Source organism: Leptomonas pyrrhocoris (genome assembly GCF_001293395.1).
Source record: "Leptomonas pyrrhocoris isolate H10 chromosome Unknown, whole genome shotgun sequence".
Classification (NCBI taxonomy): Eukaryota; Euglenozoa; class Kinetoplastea; order Trypanosomatida; family Trypanosomatidae; genus Leptomonas; species Leptomonas pyrrhocoris.
In genome coordinates, this window is record NW_015438364.1 from 15,626 (window position 1) to 36,750 (window position 21,125).

The window sequence follows — 21,125 nt, forward strand, 5'->3', positions numbered from 1 at the left end:
AAGAAGGTGAGGGAGGAGGAGGAAGCAATCGCGGTGCAGAGCGTATGCGAGGAGCAGGAACAGAATGGACACCCATTTTGGCACGTCGCAACGTGTCGTAGAGCGAAGTCTTTATTGTCTCTGAGCAGAGTCAGAAGATGGTGTACTACAAGCACCTGCCTTTTCTCTCTTTACCTGTTTCCGCCAAAAAAAAAAGCATGTACGTAAACGGTCGCGAGGTTCGCAGCCCGTTACACCGCGTGCACGAACACTCACACACACACTAGCGTGATTCACTACACTGCTGGGGTGACTGCCTTGATAGCAAGTGCAATCATTAAAGAGGAAAAAGCCTCCATCAGACCTATATTCATTCCGCCTCAGCACGCGAGTGAGCGACACGATGCTCCAACACAAACTACAGAAAGAAAGAAAAGAGGAGGAGCTCCACCGCCCTCATGAAGCATACACACACACGGAGAGAGAACAAAGCGCGTACTGTCGTGCTGATGAAGTGCAGAGCACATCACCGCTTCCCAAGTGACGAGGCCGGGTCGTAACTTTTTGTAAGATCGAACAGGCGTTGTTCTATCGGAGAGCGAAAGGCGTGCTGCGGCTCCATAAGAGTAAAAAGGTAGCGCAGTGTAGCATGATCGCGGTAGAAACGGGTGTTCAGCACCGCCGACTGCGGAATGTCGGCCCGCAGCTGCTGTACCTCAAAGGGTGCGTGCTTAAACCAGCGGTGCGGGAAGGTCCGCCACGTTGCGCGGTCCAGCGGACGGCGGTACTGGTGCACGCCATCGGACCTCAGATCACGGTGCCCCTTCCCGGCACTCTGCACCAGTCGGTCCAGCACCGGCTTCGTGAGCAGCAGCAGCACCTTGTTGCCCCATTCCAGAAAGAGCTTGTTCGCTTCGTGAAAGTCCTTGGCGGAGAGGTAGTTATTGCGGCGGTGGCAACTGCGGTCACCGTGTTCGTGGATGAGGCGGCGCGTTCGCTCCGGCTTCGGCTCACGAAGGGAACGCTTCACCCGGCGCTCAAAGAGAGATTTGTCGGCGCTCGGGTCGGTGAAGCGCAGGTGGGCAATCATCGCGTAGCACAAATCGTGCAGCTCCTGCGAAGCGGCCTCGAGCTCATCGAAGTCCTCGTCAAAGGCAGCGTCGCCCTCTGCTCGCACATCCGTGGAAGGCAGGTGTGCCGTCTCTTCGTTGTGTCGCTGCTCACCTGTCCTGGGGCGCAGCTCCACATCTGCTGGTGGCGCAGAAGAAAGCCAACGCTGCTGCATTTGTGAAGGCGGCGACGCGGCACAGAGTGCACGGCGCAGAAGCGAGGACCCGCCCCGCGCCCTCATTCCGCACACTAAGCGCTGCATCGAAGAGCCCGGTGTACCAGTACTAATACAACAAGAAAAACAAAAGACCACCACAAAACGGTCGTTGCGCTTATCAGTGTTCTCTGTTTTTAGAATTTCGCGGTCCAGTTTTTAATTCAACGCCGACGGAGTGTGAAAGGCAAAGAGGAGCACGAATAGCGCACCACACACCCATGCACACGCACACACGCAGCAGCAAGCACACACTCGAGACAGGGTTTGACGGGAGGGGAGGGGAGGAGGGAGGAGGGGAGTTGACCAGTAAACGGCTGCAAGAAGAGCAAGTAAATCACAATTCAAGTGCAACATGGAAACAGAACAGGCGCCCTTTGACCGCGCAACTTTGGCGCAAGCACCGTCCAACCTAATGACACGTTTTATTTCAATTGGGAAGTGCATAGCAACATCAATCCTTTCACCGTTTCCACGTGTTTGAATAATTCTTATTGCGCTTTAAATGGCATTCCTTCCAATCTAAGTATTCTGTGATAATGTAACGGGGAAAAGGAAAATTGCCTTCAATGAGAAGGCCAGTACTGGGAAAACACCAAAAGGAAAGAGGTCAGTACCGCTAGAGGGCAGCTGCTAGTCCAGTACGATGTGTCGAAGATGGGCGCTCAGCTTCTCTAATTCAAACACATCCTTCACGGCAAGCCCGGACTGCACGAAGCACACCACCGCCGCGCTTCGACCTTCCAGCTGCTCTAGCAGAGTGCTAGACAACTTCTCCGGCACGTGCACCGTCTCCACACGCGCATCTGGAGCTGAGGAGGAGCCTACAGTCATTTCCAGGTGACAAGGAAACGAGCGCGTACCTGCTGACAAGGCGGTGCAGAACTGCGATGCTGTCCCACCGTAGAAGCTGCGCAGCTCCAAGTTTGGAAAGAGAAACAACAGTCCCAGCAGCAGTGGCGCACTGTCAGCGGAGTTGCCTACCACTTCATCGTCAGCATTGGTATTTGTTAGATGCAGCAAAGTCACACTCACCGGGGGCTGCACCGCTGTCGAGGCCAGGTGGGTCAAAATTGAATACTGGCTCCATATGTTTGCTGCTGTCGTAATGTAGGAGCATCGACGTATCAGTGATACCCACAGCACATGATGGGCATCAGCCATCGTCTTTGCACAAGCGGCGACCGTGCCGTCGCTGCAGTAACGCCGCTGCAGCTGCAGCTGCGCGGAAAGCAGTGTGCTATGCGTGAAGGCAACACACCAGCAGCCCCTCACATCCACGCCTGTACCCGACACCCAGGCCAAGGGAGTAACACAAACATCTTGTCGCTTAATAGATGATACTAGTGCCTTCTTGTCCTCGACTGTCCATCCCCGGCCTCGCTGCAGCACCGCCGAAAAATACGAGCTGTCTAGCCGTTCACCCAATTCGGGTTTGAGGTTCACAGAAAATGATGCGTCCGCAGCAGCGGAGGTCGACGCTGCGGCGGCGGCAGCTGCGGCGACGTCCATCGAATTGACAAGATCTCTGCTCTCCAACGCCAATGCATCGAGGATGTACACCTCCTCTGCCACTAATGTGTTGTACAAAGGGGAGATGCACTCCTCCACCTGGTCGCACAGAACCGCATTCCGATGTGCGGCGGAGGGGCTGATGGAGCTGCGCAGCGCGGCAAGAAGCGCCGTCGATGTTTCATCGCACGGCTCAGGCGCGGATGCCACGACGGCGGAGGACGCCGCACCGCCACCGAGGAGAGCCGCGGCCCAGGTAAGAAGGATGTGAGCAGCCGAATCACGTGACAACTCACAGACGCGTCTGGCAGCAGTCCTCAATTCTTCAACCAGCGCTGTATCTTGCGAACTACCACACAGCGCATACGCGGTCACAAACATCCGCAGCAGCGCAGTAGCAGATCCCGTGGAAAGGGTCTCCTTTTGCACCGCCACCTGCTCCAACAAGCTGTGCGTGTCCATCAACGTCATGCGGTGACCGGCGCACAATTGAAGAAGCGTGTCCTCCAACGGCACAGTGTGGCGCGACGTTGCGTGGATGGCGCGGACGGCAAGCTGAAAAGCCTCCGCCACCTCCGATGTCTTCACCTCCGCACCCGACTTAAACACAAGTAGATGCCGCTGGCGGTGCTGCAGCTTGGCGTACGCAAGCACCTTCAGCCGCTCCTGGTGCATCAGCCAGAGCGAGGCCGGCGCCTTCTGCCAGAGGTCCGCCACGTACTCCTTGGTGTGTCGTATCCACACGCTGTCGAGGGGATGACAGCGGAACCAGCCCAAGCACACCGCACCGTCCGGCAGCATGACCAAATCAAAGAAGGGTCGCCATGTCGTCTGTGTGTTGTCCGCCATCGCGGAGCTCAACAGTGGCCCCGTCGGCATCTGCAGTGCCGCGCTGCACGCCGGCGACGGTTCGGAGTCGCCGTGGAGGCACAAGTCCTCGTAACAGCGAATAATAAAGTCCTTCTCAAAGTCGGTCATCTCGTAGATGTTCTCCGTGAAGGTAGGCAGGGTGCTGTTCGACAGTGTGGTGGAGTGGGTACTAGTAGGTACTGTGCTGCCGGGTGGTCCGCCTCCGATGCTCAAGATGAACGGCGAAGAATTCCTAGCGCAGATGCGGCTCAGCAGCCGTCGCCCAGGAACCGGACGCCTCATTAAGGTGTGAATTATCCAAAAGGTGCAAAAAAAAAGGTTAATGGTAAGTGAAGGGAGAAAAAAGCGTCGGCGCGTTGCCAATGCAGAGCACCAATTATCCAACAGCAAAGGTGTTGTGATGGGGCGCCGCTGCCGCCTCTGAACGTTGAGTTCGTGCTGATATTAAATGGGAATTGACGATGGAGAAGGTCGGAAGGCAAACGTAGGAAAAAAATTAAGCGAGTACGCAGTCAGTTTGTGAACGCAGTCAAATGGATGCGCTTCACAGAGAGAAGGAAAGGACTTCGTAGCCATTTCTTTTCCTTCTTCCTTTTTTTTTATTACTGTGATCGCATCTCATCAAAACACGAGAAAGAACACGGCATAACGCAACGATCATCGCCATACGAAAGGTGCGCGACGGCCGCCGGTTGCAGCTACTGAGTTACCCGTCACGCGAAAAGTGGCGTACTCGTTGTAACCCACGCTGGGCGGAAAAGAGCGGAACGTGTTCTCGGGTGCGCTCTAACGCGGCACTCGATGTTGCCGAAATGTACGTTCTCATGTTTTACTTTCGAAGTATCGTGAGAACACCGCAGTTACTTAATAGAAGGGTAAACCAAACTCAACGCACTGCTCGATAGCTTCCCATACCTTTAGTGTCGTGAAACATCAAAAGAAAGGTCCACAGCTCCTCTCCTTGTCGATCACCGTGAAACAGCCCTGAAGGATCACTCTACCATTTCCAGCATAATTGCAGCAGCCCCTGGTCCGGACAGAGGCTTCACTGCTTGGACTCGGCAAACACCTTTGCAGGACCCATGATGCGCACGCTGCTGAAAAGCTCCACATCAGCGTCGGTGATCTTCTTGCGCGCCTCCTGGTGATCCGTCACGATCTTGGTGAGGGTCTGGATGAGCACATCCTTGACGTCGCTGCTCATGATGCGGCCCAGCATGTAGTCCCGCTGCAGACGCTCCAGCTCCTCGTCCTCCTCGAAGAAGAAGCGCAGCCACTGCATCGGCACGTCGACAGTCGTGTTGCCGCCCAGCACGAACTGTTCTTTCTTGTCCGCACCGCCGCCGCTGAAGGCATTCTTCTTAATCTTGTCCTTGATCATCTTTGGAGTGTCCGTTAAAAACACGGCGGCCCCGGTGGACGAGCTCATCTTGCCCTTCGAGCCGCTGAGACCGGGGAAGAACTTCGAGTGAATCACCGCCGGCTTGAGGAAGCCGAGGCGCGGCGCGACATCACGTGTGAGACGGAAGTATGGGTCCTGGTCGATGGCCTGCGGGATCAGGCAGAAGACGTTGCCTTTCGCCGCCGGGAAAATGTGTGGGAAGGACGCCGAGAAGGAGGGGGCCGCCTGCACCGCCGGGAACATCCAGCGGCCGCAGTTGTCCTCCATCTTAAAGCCAAAGGCTCCGCGCACCTGACTGGCAGTGTAAGCCTTCTCAATACGCGCCACGATGCGGTACATGCGGCCCACGTACTCGAAATCGCGGAAAACAAAAGTGAGGTTCGGGTCGAAGCCCAAGGCAAGGACGTCCTTCAAGTTCTCCGTTGTCATCTTGTCAATCTCCTCCATTGTCAAATCTTTGAAGAAAAACTTCTCGTCGTCGGTGAGCTGAATGACGAGGGGGACTTGAAAGGTCTCCTGCAGCCACTTCGTGAACATGAACGGAATGAGATGTCCCGTGTGCATCGATTCGCTGCTGGGGCCGCGGCCGGTGTACAGGTAGAAGGGCTGGCCCTTCTCATACGCGTCGAGGATCAAATTCATGTCGCGATGCGAGAAGAAGATGCCGCGGCGAAGAAAGCGGTGGGGCCTCTTGCCAGTCAGACGCTCGATGCGCTCCAGCAGCTGCTCATCGATGGCCTGGCAGCCAAAGTCTTTAATCAGCTTGTCGTAATTCACATCACCCTCTACCGTCCACGGCGTCACAATCGCAGCTTCAGCGGGCCGGCCAGCCATGTTGCCTCTCGTTGGGTGATCGATGGGGAAAATGAGCTAAAGGCAAAAGTTGAAAGGAGCACAGTACTACCTGCGGAAGCGGGAAGTGGTGTTTTCTCGAGAAGAAACACATGAGTGAGAAAGAAGAGTTGTAAGCAGGAAAGGACGCAGCGAGGGTGATGGTGAATACACAGCAACAATAATGAGTAGCAGCAACGTAGGACAGCTACTCCAAGCTGTGCCTCGACGGCGACCGAGGCTGCCACGGTGCAAGGAAAGCAGACAGGAAATCATGGAGAGATGCTTTTCAAGGCTTCTGCAACTGTTAGCGCTAGCGAGAAGCTTCAAACGTCTCGCTTGCCTAACGTTCTCAATGGAGAACTGCTTTCCCGACCCACACGTACTTAAGTGACAGGGTTGCCATGATGGTGTGCGACTTACACAAAAGCAGCTTTCACAAAGGAAATCCAGTTCAGCGTGAAGGAGATGTAAAAAAAAAAAGCAACGTTAAAAAAAAACGCACAACATGCAACGCACACACAGCAAAACAATGCGAACATCCTTACCAAGTTCGACGGCACAGCGCTCGCGCAAACGTCGAAGCTCGCCGCGCGAACGCAAACTTCATGGATGCCTCACGAAGGAAACACTTAAGATGCACCAAAGAAAAGAGCCACCGAGTGCTGCAACGAAGTCAGCAAGGCATAAGGGAGAAAAGAATCAGCGGGCCCCAACAGTCACATCACCACATAGCAGCACACAGGAAAACTCATTGAAGGAGAAAATCAGCAGCAGTGGCCAGCAAAAAAGTGCGTGGCGATCGACAAGAGTAACAGAATAATCAACATTCAAGAGCTTCAGTTTTTCTTTTTGGCAAAAAGCAACCACGCTTCTGTCAGCAAGTCCACGTGCAAGTAGCAACACCTAATTGATAAGCAGGCCGACACATACAATGACGAGCATGACCATCATGCAGATAAAGAGCAGTTTATTACGCGACGAGGTCGTCTGATACTGCTGAGCGCGGCGCAGGTGCTGCGAGGCGTTTCGAGTCGCCCGTTCCGCCGCGGAGACGTTGCTGTCTACAACGTCCAGCTGCTCACCCTGCTCATTCACCATGCCGTTGATGTGCTGAAAGATTTCGTGAATGTCTCGGACGTTGTCCGCGATTTCGCCCGTCTCGCGCTGCCGCTCCAACATGAGCTCCTCGTACAGGTCACGCTCAAACTGCACCCGCTGCGGCGGCTCCGTCACGAGCAGCGACGCCACTTCGCTCCCTGCCTCGTCATCGCTGGCGTCGCGAAAAGCACGCTGCTGCGCACGACCGCCCTGGCCACCGCGTCCTCCCTTGCTGTCGATGCATTTGCTGTAGAACTCGTTGCAGGCGTTTTCGTACTCCTGCAGCGTCTTCTCCGCGTCTTTGGCCAGCTTCCGCCCCTCGTCGCTGAGGTTTTTGTCCAGCACGATAAACCTCTCCATCAGCCTCACGGTTTTGCGGATGTCCTGCACGTCCGTTGCTTTAGCCTCCCGCGTGATCTTCTTTACCTCCTCCCGCTCCTTCTTAATATCATCCGCGGAGCTGCGGCGAAATGTGATGCGACGGATGACGCTAACCTTCTGCTCTAGCTTCTGCAGCTGCTCCGTCAGCGCGTTGCACGTGCGCCGCCAACTTGGGTCTGTCATGGCTGTTGTGTTCGGCGCCTTCTCCACAAGGACGAAGCAGTCGCTTATGTTCTGCAGGTGGCTCGTACGCGTACTGTGACGAACAAAACAAATGGTCTTCACAGAATGTGAGGAGAGGTTGAGAAAGCTGAGAAAGCTGCTGTGAGCAATCGATGTGAGTGTATGATAAATGATTGCAGCAACAGTGAAGCTTGTTAAGAAGGAAACCGAAAAGCTCGTCGGGGAGAGAGGGAGAGAGATATAAGAACACCGATGATGGTTTCAGTCATGTGAAAAAGGTCTGTGTCGAGGTGTAGAGGAAAACGCATCTGCAGCACTCAATAAAAACCAGCAAGCCTTCACGATCTCTCAAGGAGGACAACAGAGCAGAAACCGATGCACCGAGACTTTACGGGGCAGCTGAAGTTGCTGCGAACAAAACCGAATAAGGAAGCGATTATTCTTTTGAGTTCCTTCTTCTTCTGTGTATTGTACAATTACGAGTCCACTGTCGCGGTCTCACATGCGTAGTAGGACACCGATCCCGCCGCATCAATGAAACACAGATAACAGAGGAACTCCCCCGTCACTTGCTGGCTGTAGAAGCGCGCTACGTGTTGCACCCACTGCGCAACAACCTCCGGAGTGATGACTGCGCGCGTGTTGGCCTCCACGCCTAAGAAAACTTTCGCGTCTTTCTTCTTCTCCGGACTCACCCACGTACTCGTCACCGCCCTCACAGTGGTGCCTGCGAGATCGGCGTATTCCGTGTTCCACAGCGGTAGGCGATCCTTGACATCGTTGTAGAGCGCAGTCATAAAAGGGGCTGCGGCGTACATCGACGGTGGTGAAGTGCAGGCATACGGCTTTTCCCTTCAATTAAACATATACAAAAGTGTCACCTCAGCCTCCTCGAGCCTTGGCCTTTCGAAGCGTCGCAGAACGCTTACGCATTATCTACTTCATCGTACGTAGACGAAATGCGTGACGGCATAAATACTCATCACATAAAGATAGAACGGGAAGGAAAAGGAGAAGGCAGGGACAGAGAGAGACTTATAGCGGAAAGCGAACAGAGCTGAATGAGCATGAAGATGAACGAGGTGTGTCTACGTTAATGAGCACCATACTTACTGCTCGTCAATAATAATAGGAAACGGCAGCTTTGATGGACACCACTTCTGCCATTCACTAAATCCGCACGTTGACGCAACGCTATCCAGTTCTGACGACACTGTTAACGAGAGGGAATTTATGAAAGAACTGGTCGTGCCGATCTCGTCCGTTAGTGTTGTTCTTCTTCTTGATTGGAATTGCTTTTTTCTATTGCACATCGCCGCACGGTAAAAATCTCCAAAGAGAGAAAAAAAAACGGAGGAACAACGGCAGACCACAACTCGCCGGGGATCGAGAAAAGCACCTAAATCGAAGCGGTGTTTCTCTGTTGTCTTAGAATCTACGAGGTTTGACAGAGACGCATGCGCAAAACACAAAGGCGGTCTTCCCCTGCGTTACTGTTTTACTACATCAGACAGGCACGTGGCCGAGACAGAAGAAGAACCACCAGGCAATGCTAAAACGGCAAGCAAAAGAACGTCCTGTCGTTAGTTTTTCTTCGGCATCAGCTCACTCACGCGCTTTTGATAGGACTGAAGATAGTTACGCGCGAGCTCCTCTATCGGTTCTGAAATGCCAGTCCCGCGCAAGGCGGAGCACTTGTAAAACGTCAGCTGATTGGCACGCGCGAAGACCTCCGCCTGGTTGTCGGTCACCTCCGCCTTGTCAGCAAGATCCATCTTGTTGGCGATGAGCAGGCCCGGCATGTCCTTCTTGGCAGCCCGTGCCTTCGCCACCCACTTCCTGCACGACTCAAAAGTGGTCTTATTCGACACGTCGTACATCAGCAGAAAAACGCTGGCGCTCTCCAGGTACGGCGACGTCATGCGGTCGTACAGCCTCTGCCCCGCCACATCGAGCAGCGACACCTCCACCGTGTTCTCCTCATCCAGCGAGAACTCCTTCACCACGAAGTCGCAGCCCATCGTCATTAAGTAGTTCTTGGGAAACACAGCGCCGTTGCTATGGACCATCTGCACGAAGGCTGTTTTGCCAGAAGTGGGCTCACCCACCACAACGACACGAAGTCGCAGCAGCACCATGGCGAAGCAACTAAACTTACGGCGTCAGAATAATCTAAAAACAAAGAAGGGGTTTCAGGTCTGTCTCGGCAAATCCACCGATGGCAGATAAAGAAAAATGAAGAATTCTTCTTCTTAGTGCTTTTTCTCTAGTGGGAAAGTTGACGCCCGACGTTTCCACCATCGGGGCAGTAAACATGGAAACCAGGGAGGGAAACAGAAGGTTGGAGGAGTGAGAGACTCAAAATGGGAGCCAACGTACCAACGAGACGTAAATCCACGAGTCGTGTGAGTGGGAGGCGCAGAAGAGAAAAGCTGCATGCACGGTCCAATACTGTCTCTTGAGCTGGATTTCAAAATGTGGGACACGAAAAGCTAGCTGTGGAGCTACGTCAACGTCGTTTGCAAGTTGAGACGATGTCCCAAACGGATGCGCTAACGTTCCAGAAGTGGACATCTGTGAAAGGAGCTGCAATGAAGCTGCATTCGCGTTTTCGTCATTTTTTGACGCCAGCATTCGAGGCTCTACGGAAGGGGAAAGGCGGAGAGGGAAGGAAAGGCCGCCTCATGAGAATATACCTATTTTTCCTCTATGAAATAAACTGCAAATATACGCCACGCGGGCGGCGGTTTCTCTCAATAATACATCTAAACAGCGAATCCAAACAAGTCTCGAATGGCAGAGGAGCCATCACTCTCCTGCTTTTCACCGCGAGACGGTTGGCTGGCGCGCAACGCAGCCCGCTCCGCCTCGGTGGCCTGCGACAGCTCCGTCGGCAGCCGCCAAACCTTCACACTTCCCTGCCCATCGCCGGTTGCAAGCCAGTCTGCGGCTATCGAGTTGAACGCCACGGCTAGCACAGCTGCCCCCTCAGTTCCCGCCTCCGCTGTGTACGCAGGCCGCATCTGGTCTTTCTGCAGGTCGTAGACGTGCAGCAGCGACTCACGAGACACCACTGCCGCCACAGCAGGGCGAAATGGACTCAGTGCAGCGCCGTACAGGTAACTCTTGGTCTCTGCGGACGGCTCCAAGGTCAGCAGCGGCGACCGCTCGAGGTCGGTGTAGAGGCGTGCGCTGCCGTCCGACGAGCAGGTCAACAAGAGGTGTCGGAAGAAAGGAGAGGTGCAGAGAGACTGTACGGGGCCGCGATGTGCCTCCAGCCAATCCAGCTCCACTGGAACCACAGTGCAGGGCGCCTTCAGGTTGACATCTAGCGGGACCAACCCGGTGCGACCGCGACCGACCTCCCCGTTTTCGAGACCCACCAGCAACACACTGTCCAACGTCGGCAGCTGGGTGCCGCGGTCGGTCTGTACCCCCGTGTAGGAGAGCGCCGTGATGCCGACGGAGAGGCGACGACGGCTTTGAACGCTGTAGGCCGCTAGTGGCTTTGCGAGGGCGTTGGCGGGGCTCCAGTGAACGATGAGTCCGCTCTGACTCGCCGAGCAGAGCACGAAGCGGTGGTCCGGCCGCAGCTCCTGCGGGTTGCTGACCCACTGCAGCACCGTCACCGGCTCCGTGTGCACCAGCTCCGCCTCGCTCGACGAGTACTCCTGCGGCACGTTGTCGGTCACATTGGGGAACACCACGACCTCACCGCTGTAGGTGCCCACGGCCAGCATCGACGCCGTAGTCGGATGAAAGGCGAGCGTCGTGGCGTATGTCTCCGTCTCGAGAGTGTAATGCGGCTTCCCTTCTTTAAGGTCGGGTCGTGACAGGTTCCAGATGCAGACGTAGCCCTTGTTGTAGCACCAGCCTGACGTGTCGACGCGTCCGTAGGCGACCGCCAGCATGGTGCCGCTAGCGCTCCACGCAACGTCCAGCGCCTCCAGCCCATTTTCCTTCACCACAGCCGCGTTGAGGGTGTACAACACCGCCAACTCGGTATTCTTACGCGACCAGTTGGGTGCGTAGTTGTCGAAGATGCTGCTCTTCGCGTTTTTGTGGAGGATGGCCAGCATCTCCTCTTTGGAGCCTTCCAAGAAGGTCGCAAGCTTCGCTTCATCGTACTGGACCTCTGCGTACACGTACTGCAGGCCATCTAGGGAGGCTTGATAAGCCTTTTTCTCCGTGCCGACGCTTTTGTCTAGCTGTTCGGAAGCCTGCAAACTGCTCACGTCAGTCTGCGCTTCTGCGGAGACAACCTTGAGCTTTGACGTTTGCGTCTCCGCATCCTGCACCGTCGTCTCCTTCTTCCATCGAGATGAGATGGACACACCTCCGGTAACTTGGTTTTTGAATGCGCAGGAGGCCAGCATCGCTATGGAGAAAGAAGCAGCGGTTGACTCGTACACTAATTTCTCTCGACGAGCAATGAAGAAAAGAAAAGGCGTAAGGATACGTTAGAAGGAAGGAGAGAAAGCGAAGCATGTGAAACTGTGGAGAGCAGGAAAGGGTTCCTTCTCTTTCTCCTTCTCTTTCTATTTGCCGGCTCGCAGTCGAAGGGAACGGAGGTCCGCAAGGGGCCTCTGCATAACGGTGGAGCAGCAAAAACGCTCTCTCCCGCTTGAAACGATGAGCCCGTCAAGTATCGGAGTGCGGTCGAAAGGACAAGAAGAGTCTGCTGTTTTCCCCTCCTTCGCAGTGCGAGCAAAGAAGATGTCCGTGGCGCAGAGTGGCAGTTGTGACGGACACTTTCAAATCAGCGAGCGTCGGACACCACAAATGCAGGAGGCCGAAAAACGGCGAAGCTTCGCACACCGGCACGAAACAGCGATGTGAGTCCACCGAAATTTCCGACGGGAGCTTTTTCCCGTGTTTCGGGGCTTTTTTTTTCGTTATCTTTTCTTTTGTTTGCTTGTAACATCCGACGTACAACACGCATAGAAGAGAGCAACACCAACCGCACGCCGCGACGAAGCGATACGAAGAACAAAGCACGCAAGGGAGAAAAGGAGAGATCACCAAGACAAGTGTGTATCCACACGAACAGCGCCAGTACAGCAATACCTTGAGAGCCAAATAGGGAAGGATTCTTTAAAAGGGAAAACCAACGACTTAATAAAAAGCAAACGCGACCGAGCCTGCATCCTCTACACTTTTCCTTCTGGCTGCGCCGCAGAAGACAACACCCAGGCATCAGAGTTCGCGCTCAAATACTTCTACTTCACACTCCTGAAAGTGTGGGAGATAAAGTCCAGGAAAAAAGAGGACAGCATCACAGAGATGGGCGTTAGTGCACAACAAACGAAGAGGGATATTTATGCCCGTCAATGGTACGAAAAGAAAGCCAAGGCCACGCAAAGCAACAGCCACAAGACAGTCACTTCAAACAACGGTACGACACGGTCGGAGTACTTCTCTATGCGATAACGATGACAGATGCGCTACGCACCGCACCGTAAAAGTGTCATTCTACCAAACAAACGAAAAGGGGGAAAAAAAACTCCACTTCGCCGTTGACGCGGTGCCTGGGCCAAACACCGCGTCAGCGAGCCTCCTTACGCGGCGGAGTTGGTGTCGGAGTCCTCGTCGGGGCTGTCCATCGCTATAAGGCTGCACTCGATGTCCGTCACCGCCTTCAGCACCAGAGCGTAGTCCTCCGGGTTCTTCACCATCGCCTCCATTTTATCGCAGGCCTCCAGTTTGGTGCGGGCGAGAGTGCTGAGCGAACGGACGGAGCGAATCACCTCTGGGTGGTCGCCCATCACGGCGATGGCCTCCTTCATGTACACACCAGGCTGCAGCCCCTTCGGCGACAGAGTCATCCGCAGCACTGTAATGAGACTGTCGTTGTTGGCTGCCTGGCTCAGTACCTCGCGGCGGCTGTTCAGCATCTCCTCCGCCGTCTCAAAGGGGTCCAGCGTCACCTGGTGCGTCTTGGCAATATCGATGGCAGTGGTGGTGGACGGGAAGGAGCGCTCCAGCTCGTATGTGCTGATGCTCATGCGCTGCGACATCAAGTCCAGTTTGCGGCCATCCGCCACGTCGTCCCGAGGACCGATGTTCACCGTGTTCTCAAAGTAGCCGAGGTGCATCGAGCGGTCATAGCCATCGGGGGGAATGCGAGTGCCCTTCGGGAAGTACGGCTGCACCTCGTTCACGGTAACCAGGCAGTGGTTCGGCTGACGATGCACCGCCGCCACCCGCTTGCGCTTCGAGTCTGGCTCCGGCAGCGCCGGCTGCGTCTCTGACAGCTCCTCGGTGAGTCGCACGAGGGACGTGTCCGCAAAGAGGGACTCGATGTACGACTTCGCGTACTCCTTAAACTCGGCGAGCGTCGTGGTGGTCGGCATTTTGTAGATGCGGCATACCGACTTGCCACCCGGCAGCCCGCGCGGCTTCTCGCCGACCATGTTGTCGTCCGCCTCCTCTTGCAGCTCTTTACGCGACTTCGGCGGGGCGTCGCGCTCCATGCGGGCCCACACGAAGAAGTAGCGGCCATTGCGCCGCTTCGTCTTGGGCTCAGCGATCGCCGTGCACCACGTCGACATGGCCGTGTGCACCACCGCAGACCCTTTGAAGTCGCTGACGGCTTGCAGGTACTTGTCGACGATGCCAATGGTGTGCAGGGAAAACTCGTAGTACTGCCCTTTGTCCTGGAACTCCGCGGCCTCTTTCAGCGCCTTCACCTGGCCTTCCAGTGTAAAGCACGCATCGTCCGGACACACGTAGAGTTCGGAGACGATGCCATACACCGTGTCCGCCGGCAGCAGCAAGTCTGCCTCGGGCAGCACCCGCACATAGTCCTGCCAGAACACGTGAGACAGGACGCCAAAGGGCATGCGAGCGCCTTTGGAGTCTGTGCCCTTCACAAAGTAGAACACCTCCGTCACACGGAAGCACAACGCGGCAATGAAGACGAGCACCATGCCCGCCTCCACGAAGTCGTTGTTGGCCTTGTGAGCGTCATGCAGGCGGTAGAGCCATTTCAGCGCCTCCTTCAGCGCATTTTGCCGCAGGAAGTTGCGGAACACCTCGGCGTACGCCGTGACCCTCGCCTCCTTAAACTTCATCGAGTCGTCCACCTGGAGACGCAGCACATCGTCAAATAGGCTCAGCACGGTGACCGTCATGGCCTCGAACTCCTCCGAGAAGCGCGGCGGGCGCTGGTCGGACACGTTCGACTTCTCCAGCAAGTAGCGCGAGATGGGCAGGTTGCGCTGCACGCTCATGAACATCTCATCCACCTTGTGCTTGTACTTCATCTGCGTATCGCCGCCCGGTGCGTTGGAGTCATCCTCGTAGCGCGTGGCAAAGTCAGGTGTAGGCAGCCGGAAATCGTCCTCCTCCACCTTCGCCCGCTCAATCAGCTCGTCAAACTGGAACTCGATGAAGCGACCGGCCAGGCGCAGGTCCCGCACGCGCGACTCGGCGACCGACACGAGCGCGTTCGCCGTGAGCGACTTGATCTTTGACAGCGAGCTCTTCCACGAGAAGAACGCTTGGCTCATCAGAAGGAAGGTGCAGCTGGCCGAGGTGCGCACGTGCTGGCAGCAGCTGCTCATGAGGCGGAAGGTGAGCAGCACCATGCCGTTGCCCATGCGGGCCTTGTGACTGATGATCTCAGGAAACAGCTTGCAGACCACCTCGTGCATCACCGCGGAGCTCATTTGCAAGGAGACGGTCGAGTTCGCCAGGTTCAGCACCGACTCCAGCATGACGAAGAAGGGGAAGACGGCGGTGTTCGCGCTGTTGTCGCGCACCGTGCGCAGAATCTTTGGGATGTCGTTGAGGATGATGCTGCACATCTGCACGCCGATAGCGGTCACAAAGGTGGTGTTGCGCGCCTCCCACGCCTTTCGCTCTTCCGCATGCTCATCCCGCTGCTCGCCGTCATCGCCCGTCGCAGCGACAGCTGAGGCTGCCGTGTAGCGGAAGGCCGACTGCGAGTCGGAGATGATCTGCATCACACCAGCGATGATCTTCCCGTCCACTTCCTCCTGCAGCCACCGCGTGATGATGCGGCGGGGGGTGTAGTACATGATCCACAGGCACGTGATAGCCAGCTGGCGCTTGTCCAGCAGAAACAAGTCCGCGGGAATTTTGTCGTTCGACTGCGTGATCGACTTCCAGTGCGGGCCCAGATTGCGCACGAGGGCAAACAGCTGCGAGGCGATGCCCGTCAGGTTCTCGCTCGGTGTGCGGGAGTCGTTGGCGAGGCGCCGCAAAAAGTTGTACAGCACGTTTGTCGCCAGCGATCGCGTCACGCGATTGTTGTGACTCATGAGGGTGGTAAAGGAGTTCACGGCGATGCGGGCGAAGAACACCGGGCGGCCGGCGCCGGCCCTGGGCAGCAGCAGGTACATCGCATCTGGGTCCTCGAGGACGTACTTCAAGAAATTGATCAAGCTCTCGTGATTGCCGGCCTCCTCAAAGTAAGCCGTGATCTTCTCGTAAATCGTGAGCACACGCCCACGGTCTGCGTAGTGCGTCAGACTGCGCACAAATATGGCCACGTTGCGCACGAGTTGGCTCTCGTCGAAGGTGGACAGCTTCGTCAGCACCAGAACGCATAGCTCCGCCACGGTGGAGTAAAAAGATGGGTGGAAGAGGTCCTGGCGCGGCACGGCCGGGTTCTCGTCCCCCCACAGGTACATGGAGCGCAGAATCACGTCAAAGAGGAACCACGAGAGGGTGCTCATCTCGCTGAGAATGTTGCGCGCTGGCGGGGCCGCCTTCTTGCCGCGCGCCGCAGTAGGCGAGCTGGGGCCTCCCGGCGTCGACGGCGCGCTGCCGTCCCTTGCCGCGTCTGCCGGCTGCTGCGACAGTGTCTTGAGCAAGTTGAGCCACGCCTCCGCCAGTCCGCTGTAGAGGCGCCGCTTGTACTCGCACGCCGCCCCTTCGTAGAGAGTGTCGTTCGACAGAAAGTGATATAACACGCTGCCGGCGCTGGTCTTGACGAAGACTTGCGGCGTCATGCCCTCCGTATTGTGTCGGCGGCGTATGGTGTGCGTCGAGGTGTCGTACTGCTGCGCCTTGGCGGTGAAGCCCAGGAGCACGTCCAGCATGTGGGTGCGGTTCGCAAGCGACACAGTGGTGGAGCCGGAGCCGATCAAGGAAAAGGAATAGGCGCTCAAAAATGGGTAGAAGGCCAAGATCTCAGCGAGTGGCAGCTGTGAAATGAGACTGACCACGCCGCGGTGTGGGTCCGTTGCCAGGGGCGGCAGCTTCTGCAGCGCACCGCACTCATTCAGGACGTTGTCGTTTTTCTTCATCTCCGCGATGGAGGGCGGACACTGGCGAAAGACGGACGCGATGACGCGGTTGGAGGCGTGCACTGTCGTTTTGGTTTGGCTGGATGCACGCAGCACACTCTCGCCGTTGTTCAGCAGCGCAGACACCGGCGCCTCAGCGAAGTTCTTGAGGTAGCCGCCGGCGGCAGCCACGGCAGCCTGGTCGTGCGCTACGAACTTCACGTCGATGTTGTCGCGCACCTGAATGACGCCGTTGACCATCAGCGGCACAGCCGCGTATCCAATCTTGAAGGTGCGGGGCTGCCCCACCGTCGGCGGCGTCTTGCGCTGACAGGTTGCGTACAAGGTGATGAAAATGTGATGGCGGTCCGTCGTGTTGAGGGGCAGCTGCAGCTTGAACTCGTCATTCAGGGCAAAATCAGGCGTGTTGTGCATCGACGTCGACCACGCCAACGTGTCCATCGACAGGTTGTTGAGGCCGCGGCCGTAGATGCACTGGATGGCGCCGTCCTCCGAGAGGCCATCGTCCTTCGCCTTAACACAGATCTGGAAGGCGTAGGTGTGGTGCGAGTTGGGGATGTTGCGCAGGTAGCCGGTGTTGATCACCTTCAGCTTCGACACACGGAAGTAGTAGACGTTGTTGTAAGTGGTGAAGTAGCCGGAGTTGAGAATGGGAATGCAACAGGGAGAGTAGCGGTAGACGACGGGACGGGCACCCTGCACATCCGGATCGAGCAGGCTCACCATCGACTCGTTCTCCTCCGGCAGCGTTTCGGGGTGGTCAGACGGGAAGGCAACCTCGTGCTTGGAGAGGTCGCGGACGGTGAAGGAGAAGTTCACTGGGATCGTCTTCTGCGCGCTGCGCCACCGCTCGTCCTGCATCACCTTAAACGTCTCCTCGTCGCGGAAGGCCTTGCGGTAGAGACGGTCAATGGTGAAGCTGGTCACCGGCTTGTTGTCCTCCCCTTGCAGCGGAGCGGCGTTCCACCCTAGCTCCTCCAGCACGTCGGAGACCTGCGCCAGCAGCAGCGTCTCCTGCTTCATCGGCGCGACGTGCACCGGCTTGTACCTGTCGGCGCGACTGTACAGATCTACGTAGGTGTCGAAGTCCTCACAGCACGGTCGGTAGACGCGCATGATGATGTGCAGCGTCCCTTTAAACTCGTTCGGCACGAAAGCGACGACCTCGTTCTTCTTCGCCAGCTCCTTGCGCTCTTTTTGCGGGTAGAAGACGTCCAGGCCGGCGTCGAAGTAGAACGTTTCAGACACCTTCACCTTCTGGCGGTCGGTCAGGCTGTAGAGGGCAGCGGCGACGATGATCGGGTCGGTGCCCTCGCCGTGCAGCTCCGTCACGCGGTTGCTGATCTTCGCCGCGGCGACGCGGTAGACAAAACCACCAGTAAAGGTGCGCATGGCAGGAGTGGGCTTCCGTGTGTCGATGTCGCTCACCCACAGGTTGCCCGCGGTGGGCTTGGCCGCGGTTACACCCTCCTTGGCAGCCGTCTGTGACTTCTCCCATACTTGGATCGGGTCCCCGTAGGAGATCTGCGAGACCGCCCTGCGCACCATAGCGCCGTCGCCCTTCATGAGTTGATCGCGCGTCAGTAGCCGCTCCGATGGGGCGTTGTGCGGGTAGTCGTCGTCATCGACGGTCAGCGTCGGGTCGCTCAGCACCTCCGACTCGAAGAAACACTTCAGCGATTTCAGCGACCGTTCACCCGGCGCACAGGCGCGCTCGCGGTCGGCGTTGTTGCGCTGGTGCGCGCGCTGCAGCGTAATGATGGTCTGCTTCGCCGAGAAGAAGCCTAGCTGCACCCTTGCGTGCGCTGGCACCTCGCCTGCCATCTCCGTGGGAGGAAAGAGGCACTTGCCGGACTCACGGATGGTGCCGTAGCGGTGGACGTCGATGCGGCTGCGCTTCGTCGCGTCCTCCGTGAGGCCGCGCGTCGCGAGCTCCTCCGCCAGGGCCGACTCAAAAGCCTCCAGCGGCACCTCGTCGCGCCGCTCCGATACAGGGGAGGAGGCGGTGTCCTCCTCGCTACGTGCCAGGATGCCGTTGTCGTTGCGGATCGCCTCTATCGTAGAGGCGGAGTAGTGGCTGCTGATGTCCGAGGCGGAGTCGTCTTCGCTACCGCTGGAGTGGCCATCATCCTCCGCACTCGGCGCGATGGACTCGTGCGGCGTCTTATGCATCTCAAAGCGGGACCCCTCGTGCGGCAAGGCGTGCTCATGGTCGGCGGGGCTGCCCACCGCGCTCTCGTCCGTGCGCAGGTCGAGCGGCTGGCTCTCTCCACTCCTGCTGTTGATGGAGAGGGAGGGAAAGCGGCGCGCTTCGAGTTGCGAGCTGTGCTGCCTAACAGACTCGTCCGGGACCTCCGCCTTCGTCGTGGTGGTCATCATAGGTGCGTCTAAATACTGAGAGTTCTCGCGCTTGCTGCCTTCCAGCTGAGCGGACGCCTTGCGGTTGTCGTGCGGCGACTCGGGCTGTGAGGCGTTTTGCGAGGTCGTCAGCGAGATGGAGGTCGCTGTGGGGAGTCGTGCTGAGGCGCTGAGCGGGACAGCGGCCTCGTCTCTCGGATTACCATTCGGAGTGTCGGCGGACATCGCACGCGGTCGTGTCGAGAGAGGGGCGTCGCTCAGCGGCTTCTTCAGCTTTGCGGCGTACTCGCGCATCACCGCCTCACGAGCCTCACGTCGAATCTCCTCGAGGCGGCGCTCGTGTGCTTCGGCAGCGACCCTGCGAGCCTGCTCCTCGGCCTCACGGCGTGCTTGGGCCTCCGCCTCCCTGCGAGCCTGCTCCTCGGCCTCACGGCGTGCTTGGGCCTCCGCCTCCCTGCGAGCCTGCTCCTCGGCCTCACGGCGTGCTTGGGCCTCCGCTTCCCTGCGAGCCTGCTCCTCGGCCTCACGGCGTGCTTGGGCCTCCGCCTCCCTGCGAGCCTGCTCCTCGGCCTCACGGCGCATTTGCTCCTCCGCGTCGCGACGGGCCTCTTCCTCTGCCTCTCTCCTCGCTTGCTCCTCTGCCGCCTTCCGGGCCTGCGCTTCTGTGTTGCTCACGCCCGCCATGCTGCCAATAGAGCTGTTCTCGCTTTTGTGGTTCACCGGCGCACCTGTCGCAAACGAATCGTGTTGGGATGGAGTGAAGTAGCCGCCGTTGCCCCTAACCCCAGCTGCGGTCACCAGCGGCTGCTGGCCGTACCCGCTGCCTTGGAGCACCGTATCTGGGGTGGCCTGCCGCGACGCACGCTGCTGCTGCTTACGGCGAAGGCGTTCCTCGATCTCACGTTGAATGAGATCTGCCTCTTCCTTACGAGTTGCCTCGGCGGGATCGTCTACGATCGGCGTTATCTCAAACGGCGGCCGACTACCGTACGGGTCGCTGTGAACGTTGGAGCGTTGAATCTGCGCCTCCATCTCGGCCATAAGCTGCCGCTCAATATCGTTGTCGGTGCTCATGACGGTAGACGGTGTCTTGTTCGAAGCCACAACGTCCACGAATACAGAACGTCCCTTACAATCCCCCGCAGTAACAGGAAATGCCAACGCGACGACAACACAGCAAGCACTCTAGCCTGCACTGTGAAAACAGGGGCCAAGTTTGTGGAGGCACTGTCCAACAACGCCCACTCCAAGAGCCTTCTCTTCCTTCTTTCTTCTACCCCGTAGCAATTAGACTTCGAGCTCAGAAAACACTACTGCCGTAGCCGTTTCTTCGAGGTTGATGCTTTCACTACAATAGAACTGGGTGGCGGAGAGCATATATACGCACGCATGCAAGAGATTATGCGTGTGGGCATTCAGCAGCGTGTGATGCACCAAGACGTGGTAAGAAGAAAAGATGGAGCGGAAGTAGCGCGAAAGAATGTGGTCGCCTGTCACATTATTTTAATGTGCTGTGGGGTTTTCTACCTCCCCGCCAAGCACCGGAGTGACCATTTGGCACGGCGGCGTTGATATGCACTGAGGCAAAGCGCAGAAGACGCGACGCAAGGCAGTACTTCGGGTCATTGAAGGCGTCGACCGTTAGCATACTACCGCTTTTACAGAAACGTGAAAGCAGGGCTGCTTCCGCCGAGGCTGTCATCTCAGAATGCTGTGGCCGAAAACGGCAACTGCGCCTCCTCCAGATTTCTGCTTGCGCCTGCCGACAATGCACCGCAGCCCCTTTGCACCTTCCCGCAAAACAAAAAAAAAAGAGCAACGGATACTTCGACACTTTTCCTTTGCTGCTGTGCAAGCGCGCCAGACACGCGCACACGCTGCAGCACAGCACAGCAACGCACATCCAACA

The 21,125-nt window shown here is 57.2% G+C and overlaps 8 protein-coding genes across 10 annotated transcripts; all 8 read right to left on the bottom strand.

Annotated features, from left to right (window-relative positions):
• Window positions 1-505: 505 nt before the first annotated feature.
• ABB37_04558 (putative mitochondrial hypothetical protein) lies at window positions 506-1,435 on the bottom strand (the record flags this gene model as incomplete). Its single annotated transcript, XM_015802253.1, has 1 exon — window positions 506-1,435. The coding sequence occupies exon 1, from the start codon at window positions 1,349-1,351 to the stop codon at window positions 506-508; it is 846 nt and encodes a 281-aa protein (XP_015658697.1). The 5' UTR covers window positions 1,352-1,435.
• Window positions 1,436-1,936: 501 nt separating this feature from the next.
• Window positions 1,937-4,124, bottom strand: ABB37_04559 (hypothetical protein; the record flags this gene model as incomplete). The annotated part of the gene is made up of 1 exon (XM_015802254.1): window positions 1,937-4,124. Exon 1 carries the CDS (start codon window positions 3,965-3,967, stop codon window positions 1,937-1,939), a length of 2,031 nt encoding a protein of 676 aa, XP_015658698.1. The 5' UTR covers window positions 3,968-4,124.
• A 606-nt stretch (window positions 4,125-4,730) lies between these two features.
• ABB37_04560 (putative tryptophanyl-tRNA synthetase) lies at window positions 4,731-6,017 on the bottom strand (the record flags this gene model as incomplete). Its single annotated transcript, XM_015802255.1, has 1 exon — window positions 4,731-6,017. The coding sequence occupies exon 1, from the start codon at window positions 5,919-5,921 to the stop codon at window positions 4,731-4,733; it is 1,191 nt and encodes a 396-aa protein (XP_015658699.1). The 5' UTR covers window positions 5,922-6,017.
• Window positions 6,018-6,824: 807 nt separating this feature from the next.
• Window positions 6,825-7,774, bottom strand: ABB37_04561 (putative mitochondrial QA-SNARE protein; the record flags this gene model as incomplete). Of its 2 annotated transcripts, none has more annotated exons than XM_015802257.1 (1): window positions 6,825-7,774. In XM_015802257.1, the coding sequence occupies exon 1, from the start codon at window positions 7,581-7,583 to the stop codon at window positions 6,825-6,827; it is 759 nt and encodes a 252-aa protein (XP_015658701.1). In that variant the 5' UTR covers window positions 7,584-7,774. The 2 variants fall into 2 exon arrangements, with proteins under 2 accessions (XP_015658701.1, XP_015658700.1); XM_015802256.1 differs by having other exon boundaries at window positions 6,825-7,723.
• Window positions 7,775-8,059: 285 nt separating this feature from the next.
• Window positions 8,060-8,523, bottom strand: ABB37_04562 (hypothetical protein; the record flags this gene model as incomplete). Its single annotated transcript, XM_015802258.1, has 1 exon — window positions 8,060-8,523. The coding sequence occupies exon 1, from the start codon at window positions 8,399-8,401 to the stop codon at window positions 8,060-8,062; it is 342 nt and encodes a 113-aa protein (XP_015658702.1). The 5' UTR covers window positions 8,402-8,523.
• A 643-nt stretch (window positions 8,524-9,166) lies between these two features.
• ABB37_04563 (Gtp-binding protein-like protein) lies at window positions 9,167-9,850 on the bottom strand (the record flags this gene model as incomplete). 2 transcript variants are annotated; one of them, XM_015802260.1, is made up of 1 exon in its annotated part: window positions 9,167-9,850. In XM_015802260.1, the coding sequence occupies exon 1, from the start codon at window positions 9,719-9,721 to the stop codon at window positions 9,167-9,169; it is 555 nt and encodes a 184-aa protein (XP_015658704.1). In that variant the 5' UTR covers window positions 9,722-9,850. The 2 variants fall into 2 exon arrangements, with proteins under 2 accessions (XP_015658704.1, XP_015658703.1); XM_015802259.1 differs by having other exon boundaries at window positions 9,167-9,835.
• Window positions 9,851-10,348: 498 nt separating this feature from the next.
• Window positions 10,349-12,002, bottom strand: ABB37_04564 (hypothetical protein; the record flags this gene model as incomplete). The annotated part of the gene is made up of 1 exon (XM_015802261.1): window positions 10,349-12,002. Exon 1 carries the CDS (start codon window positions 11,957-11,959, stop codon window positions 10,349-10,351), a length of 1,611 nt encoding a protein of 536 aa, XP_015658705.1. The 5' UTR covers window positions 11,960-12,002.
• Window positions 12,003-13,141: 1,139 nt separating this feature from the next.
• On the bottom strand, window positions 13,142-20,565 carry ABB37_04565 (hypothetical protein; the record flags this gene model as incomplete). The annotated part of the gene is made up of 1 exon (XM_015802262.1): window positions 13,142-20,565. Exon 1 carries the CDS (start codon window positions 20,288-20,290, stop codon window positions 13,142-13,144), a length of 7,149 nt encoding a protein of 2,382 aa, XP_015658706.1. The 5' UTR covers window positions 20,291-20,565.
• Window positions 20,566-21,125: the final 560 nt, after the last annotated feature.